At 39.5% G+C, this 6,986-nt stretch overlaps 1 protein-coding gene across 1 annotated transcript; it reads right to left on the minus strand.

Annotated features, from left to right (window-relative positions):
- Nucleotides 1-532: 532 nt before the first annotated feature.
- LOC5506175 (double zinc ribbon and ankyrin repeat-containing protein 1) lies at nucleotides 533-6,770 on the minus strand. The gene is made up of 3 exons (XM_032374562.2): nucleotides 5,261-6,770; nucleotides 3,617-3,798; nucleotides 533-3,095 (listed from the first exon to the last, which is right to left on the minus strand). Exons 1-3 carry the CDS (start codon nucleotides 6,490-6,492, stop codon nucleotides 2,128-2,130), a joined length of 2,382 nt encoding a protein of 793 aa, XP_032230453.1. The 5' UTR covers nucleotides 6,493-6,770; the 3' UTR covers nucleotides 533-2,127.
- Nucleotides 6,771-6,986: the final 216 nt, after the last annotated feature.

Consider the following 6,986-nt stretch of genomic DNA (forward strand, 5'->3'; position numbering starts at 1 on the left):
CTCAATATTATCAAAGTCCCGTGATTCAGTCCTTTTTCTCCATAAAGTATCAGACCGGGTATAGAGTGACTTACCTTGGCTAATCGTTAACTGAAGTTCTCACTGGCAAAAACACTGCTAATTTCTAACTTCGACATTCCAATTACTAGACCCATTAACAGATTCCTTGCTGTGACGGTCATATCTTCATAAAAGTATCAGATATGACTGCGCACGCTTTGTGTGCGTATTTCATCTTTACCCATTATGTTACCCACATGGAGTGAGGATGCACGCCATAGCTAATTGCCGATGATAGCCTGAGTGACGTCATCGCTGTTACTTTCCGCTTAAACATGCCATGAGCCCGGAGTTTTGTTGGTATACCAAATGAAAGGAAAGCGACTGTCAATCAGATGATATCACCAGTAATGATTACTTTCTTATACATCTCTGGCGTGATTCCTGAGAGGAAATAATAGTGGAAACCAACAAATAATCCGTGAAGTGAAGATGTCGCAGAAATGCAAAATATGGCAAAGCAATTTTTTTCAGAAGCTAGTGTAAGCGATAGGGCTGATGTGAAAAAAGGCATTACGCGGAGTAAAAGTTACAGAGTAGACGTTCGACAAATAGATGGTGATGATGGGTCACGATACGTGCGTTTCTCGTTTAAGAAAAGATATATCACAATTATATATCATAAAAACAAATAAACAATAAATACAGTTCGCACCTCATACATCATAGACATAGGATTCAACCTCCCTAACTTTAACTCAGCTCTTTGCGTAAAGTAGTTCGAAGCGACTCTGCGTGAATCTTCCCCGCTCTTTATCAGGAAATTGAGTAACGGGATTTCGCAAGGAGAGAAGAATCAGAATAGTCTACATAGTCAGCAACTAATATATATACATATATTATATGTTTCAATGCCATTTTACAACCGTTTGACCAGGCTCGTAATATCAAATAAACCTTGCCTTATTTGTTTATAAAGCCATTATTATCGGCCTATACTTTCTTGCTGTGCGTATATTGATTGTGAAGAAAAATGGTTTCCAAACTAAAAAAAATACGCCCAACAAAAACTTCCAATAACTTTCTTACACAAATGGTGACGTAAATTTCATTCCAATTCCCTTATTCCAAATCTTTTAACTAATCTTTTAAATGTCTGAGTCCACGTCTGTTACGCTATGAAACCATTAATAATTAATAAATACATAAATACAAAGCAAAAATTAAAAAGCCAAAATTAAAAAGCATGTTTTTAAAACATTCAGCTCTGCCTGATCAATAAGAATCCGAGAAAAATGCCAATCAAACAACAACCACAACAACAAAAATCCGATTCTATCTTTGAACTCAGTCAATTCGGCGAATATAAGAGATGCAAATCAAAAAAGCATCATTTTGATTCGTAACTCTAATTTCGAAGTCTCGGAATAGTAGTCAAATAATATCGCAGCGTTAATTATAATACGGGCAGTATCAAACTTAAACCAGGATCGGAATTTTCGATTGATTTAAAGCTCAGGGAATCGCAAGTGCAAAACCACAAAAGAGAAATACGGACAGGTGCTTGACAGGAAATGCAAATAGCAGTGGTTCAAAAAAAATGGGGGCCTGGGAAAGTGAGTATTTAAAAAAGTAAATAAAATTTAAAAACAAACTTGAGAAACAAACTAGAGTGGAACCTCGATTTTAAGATACCCAATATAAAGATATTCTTGGTATAAGAATTAATAAGGATTAACTCGATATTATCGATAAAACAGTGACTTAATTTTTGCTATATCTTTACATCGAGGTCCCACTGTAATATTAAGTCAAGTTGTAAATTGCTAAGTATAAAAGCAAAAGGTTAAAAAACAACCACTGTCGAAATGTTACCTGAGGCGTTATTAGATATGCTCTTTGCAAAGTGTTGCGCTATATGGCCTCGAGATTTCGCGACCTGTGTAACACGCCACGCTCCTTTGACAATGCAAAAAGGTTACACGTCTTTTCGCTACGTCGCAGCTAAACACGACAACTGGCGCGACGCGACAACATGTCACACCATCTATCTCTGACGTGCATCGTATTGTCTATCTCTCAAGTCGACGCATCGCGTGACACATCAAATCAAAATGATACATATTGCTATTCGGCTGTGAATTTGGTTTTCTGTGGTTTAGTTAGTTTCTGGAGTAGTTCATCCCCTACGTTGGACGCAAACCTTTTAGCGATGGAGTCATGGCCAGATGACACTGCGAGATCATAAGGTGTCTGTCCCGCGTCATTCTTCAAGTCACTCTTGGCACCCAGGCCAAGTAACGCATCCACAAACTTTGCCCCATCACCCCCTAAGAGGACGGCAGTGTGGAGGGCTGTGTTTCCCTTGGAAAGATTTTTCGCATTTACATTTGCACCAGCGTTAACCAAGGTAGCAAGGCAGTCTAGGTGTTTGTTCGCGGTGGCATGGATAATCAGTGGTGTGCCATCAGGTGCTTCGACGTCTGGGTTCGCACCCTCATCTAGCAGCCTTTCCACTTCCTCTTCTCTTCCTTGGCCCTTGGCGCCCAGCTCTTTTATCAATAAACGTTCAGATTCCTTAAGTTTTGGTACCTTACCTGTCTTCTGGCTAGTTGTCTTCTTCTTCACTTTCTTGCTCTTGCCTTTAGAATTACTCTGAATACTTCTTAAGCTTGTCTGACTGTTATTCAAACTATCTCTACTCGCAGTTCTCCCTAACGTCAGAGCTCGCAGGCTTTCTTCCACTGCCCTAGTTTTTTCTTTCCACTGTTCCTTCCCATCCCGCCGCGCATAAGTCACTGTCAGTGTTACCTCATCGCCATTAAGATCTTCGTGAACCGCCGCAGAGATGATCTTCCCAAGGCGTGGTTCACCAATGATACTCCTAAAGTCAGGGTTGTTCTGAGCGTGTGCGCGGAGATGCGAGCAGACGTGGTCCATCTGTTGTCTCCAGTATCCTTGACCAGGACTTACTGCCGCTAGGGCGGGTCTCCTATCGCGTGATGCTTCAAGTCGGCCGCGCTCTGTACCCTCTAGCTCACTCTGTGCAGACAGAGCTTGTGAAGATGGATAGAAGAGGCCAACAGTTGAAGTTGCTGAAGGTAGAAAATACAATGCATTATTATGAGCATTTTTGCTTGAGATAGTCATTTGTTTCTTTTGAAACGATTAAAGATACAAACCAATGGTAGGCCATAAAAAAGTTCATACAATTTCAAAGCTGAAGTAAAAAAGTCAATGTTTTGAATTTTAATTGATATTTTTTGTCTACAGTATTTCCTTATTTTGAATTGCAAGCTGTTAATTGTGTTTTAACCATTTTTTACTGCTTGCTGTAGGTCCTGTAGGTGTAGGGAATGCTATTTATAAGGGACGTCCAGTTATAAGGCAAATAAGTTGTTAGGCAACTTCCCACTACGCAATTGTCGCAGGTCGTTAAGCCTACTGGCTCTCATAAATACAGTCTTCCAATAATTTTCAAAGTCATATCGGATAAATGTATAGATCTTCCCCCTTGATCTCTGCTGAATTGATTTGTCTGCAGTCAAATACAGATAATACTATGAATATCTGCCAATATCTTCTGCAAGTCATTTTATTACATGTCAAATTTTACCTTTATCTTCTTTCTCAGCAAATGATGTTGGCATGGAAACAGGAAGCCAAGTGGCGCTATCTGTTCTTCCCATCCTCTCACGGATGGTGTCCTTTTCTACCAGCATGCCAATCACGCTAGACGCCATGCTATGCGTCACTCTTGGTGGGGGGTCTATAGTGCACCCGCAGGAGTTGCAGAAACTGGAGATGGAAATGTTGGTCAATATATGGAAGCAGGCTGATAAATAGGTGAATAGGTGAGGTCACTGTTACATATAGGAGGTGACTGTTACATACAGTATACAGTAGTAAGGTGAATGTTAAGGTAATTCCCTTGAATTGCACTGCGCACCCCTTCTGCGCATTGTGGCGTGCGCTGTTTGTTCGAATTTTCCGGTATTAAGTGTGCGTGCGCGCCACAGTTGTACAAGAAAACACAGCAAAAGGCGCGCGCCGTTTTTTACTTAAAATCGCTTTGACAGAAAAACGAAGTCGGTTACCCCCATTTTTTATTTGCTCAAATAGTTAAATATATATGGAAAAATGATATACTGAAAAAAGAAAAAAAGTTGGGTTGTAGAAGTTTTGTTATTTCTCTTAAAAGCCTTAAAAATACTTCAAAATGGTGCTTTTTAACATATGAATAGTGGCGAAAACAATGTCTTTTAGTGCGATCTCTTAAAATGTGATTTGTTTTGAACATTAGCTACTATGGGTTATTGTTTAGGAGATCGGATTTTGGCAGCTCGACAAACAGAACTTAATTTTCTAATGACTATAGGCACTCTTTTTGAAAACTAAGAGTAGGGATTTTTCCTTGCGCGATCAGTAAAAACGCGTCAACACTACGCCCCTCTGTTGTAAAAACGAGTTCGGTACCCCCATTTTTTTATTACATTTTTTGAAAGCCCTTAACTTCAATATTGTTTATGCCAAGTCTAAAAAAATTCTGGGTTGTAGAACTATTTCAAGGGAATTACCTTAAAGTACTGTATATCACTTCACTATATGTAACCCTCACATTATTATGCTATTATAGCATAGTAATGTGAGTACACATAGTGAACTGAATGTTAAATATAGTTAGCTGACTGTTACATATAGGTGACTGATACAGATAGTGAGGTAAGTATAGTGTGGCAAATGTTATAAACTCTTTTTTTATAAGAAAGTCTAATTTTCAGTTGAGGCTGGGCCTTTCTTATTTTTGGGAAATTTTAAAGGATAAATATGTTCTGAACAATGTTCTTAAATATTAGTGTACATATTTAATACCCCATGAATTATTAGGCAGAGAATTCCAATAATGATCAATAGCAATAATAAGGTTTTGACTATATGAGCACAATTGGATTCTGCATTTTAGAACAAACCAGAACTAAAAAAAAACTTTTTCTGCTATTGGAGCCTCTGCATGTTCTTAGAATGTTCTTAAAATTTGGTGAAATCTCAGGCTGGTGGTTCATATATAAAAGGTTCTTATAAAAAAGAGTGTATATAGTACAACATTGAAGGAGGTTGAAAAGTAGAGTAAGCTCCAGTATCTTGTCTTTAGAACTAGCAATAGGTAATAGAAAGAAGATGTATTTTATGGTCATGACAATAGGATAAATTTAGCAATGTAGTCTACTGATGCCTTTTAAATTAGATAGCATTGACCTACCGTGAGAATGGTTTGTTGGAGGCCTCACACTGCGAGCACACTATTGGGGAAAGGTAGAGAGAAGGCTTCTCCCCGCACCAGTCACAGTATCTGGCATCACTACTATTCACCCTTGTACACTTTGAACATGTTATAAAACTTCCCATGTCACTCTTGGGTATCGGAGGTGCATTAGTTCCTGAGTAGATCTGTTTAGCATCCTGAGGAAGTCTAGCTTCACAAGTCACACAGACCTTTAAGTCAGGTGGGTTGGCGGTACCACAGGAAACACAAACAAGCTTAGCGAGAAGCTTTTTAGTAGCTTGGGGCTGCCATTGAGGGGGAATAGGGACTTCACACACAATACAGTTTGTTGTGTTCATGGGTACCATTGAATGACAGGAGACACACATGCCTAACTTACCTCCTTCTGGGGGAGGTAGGCGTGACTGCGGCATTGGTGGCAACGGAGAACCACACTCTGTGCAGAACCTTGCAAATGGATCTGATGGTCGAGCAGCAAAGCAAAAAATACACTTTAAATAATCAGTTTCTTGCTGCCTTTTTGTAACCTGGGTCTTATTGTCTGGCCCTTGCATGTCACGTGACTCAGCATCAATGCCAGCAAATGATTGGTCTGGAGTGGCAATGGTGGCTTTGTTGGAGCCAAATCTTGCAGACATGAATCTTGGTTCTGAGTGTGGTTTTCTAAATTCAGACCCTGTTTGCCCCCTCCTGATATCTGGGGTTGAGGTCAGAGGTCGTTTGGTGACACTTCCCCAAGCTACTGAGCCAGTGGCTTTGTTTCTTACATCCATTGTATCTATGCCCCCTGAATCACCTATCAATTCCTCCATAAAAGCTCCAGTAGAATTCCTCAGATTTCCATTGGTCGATACTGACTGCATACTATTTTGAAGCTCGTCTGCTACATCAGAATAAGAATCTTGCTCGACTATAAATGTCTTGGTTACGATGGAACTCTCTCTTGTACCATCAGATGACGTCGCCATTGCTTTTACTGTTCTCTTTCCTATGCCTAATACAAACGGCTTGTTGTACCTGTAAGTGCACTTCATGCCAATTTGTTTGAACGGTTCCGGTTTCATACCGTTGATGGTGTAGTAGATGATCGTGTCTGGAGTATCAGTGTGTAGTTCAATCGGCGTGGTAGTACCTATGATATTCTTTCGACCGCTTTCTGGTAGCCGTAGTGGCATAATACTCGGTACTTTTATCATACCAGCTGTCATCTTGAATTGTTAAATTTCTTGCCAAGTTAGTAACCACAGGAGTGTCAACACAGTTGTAGCAAAGTCAACAGAAACATAAAGAAATAAACAACAAACTCCTCAGAAACGATATCCCGGTTCTTCCAGTCGTATAGAATGTAGAACAGATACATCGATAAGTGGCTCGGATAGCTGACGTTTGAAGGCTTTATTTGGAGATAAAATCTTGTCACTTCACAAGCCGTTGGGTATTCTCACTTCGTTACCGCCATTTTTGTTGATAACCCAAAATGCACCAGGTGCTTATAGGGTTTTTCATGGGGGAGGGGAGAGTAGAAAAGTAAATTTTCCATGATTCACCAAATATTTTATCCTCTATTTCTTAAGTTATGCATTTTTTTTTCTTTTAAACAGATAACATAGGCTAAAACATGTAGCTTCATTAAGAAATTTTTCCAGCTAAACAATAGAAAGGAAATATTAGGGAGTATTCGGAAACCCATCGGAAACTATTC

This window comes from Nematostella vectensis, chromosome 3, assembly GCF_932526225.1.
Source record: "Nematostella vectensis chromosome 3, jaNemVect1.1, whole genome shotgun sequence".
In the NCBI taxonomy this organism is placed as follows: Eukaryota; Metazoa; Cnidaria; class Anthozoa; order Actiniaria; family Edwardsiidae; genus Nematostella; species Nematostella vectensis.

Bases quoted from the DNA above. Each gene is read 5' to 3' on its own strand.
- LOC5506175 (XM_032374562.2), bottom strand. From the start codon at position 6,492: ATGACAGCTGGTATGATAAAAGTACCGAGTATTATGCCACTACGGCTA. The intron at 3,799-5,260 runs GTAGGTCAATGC...TTCCATCTCCAG, and splicing joins TCCAACAAACCATTCTCACG to TTTCTGCAACTCCTGCGGGT. The intron at 3,096-3,616 runs GTAAAATTTGAC...TTCTACCTTCAG, and splicing joins TGCTGAGAAAGAAGATAAAG to CAACTTCAACTGTTGGCCTC.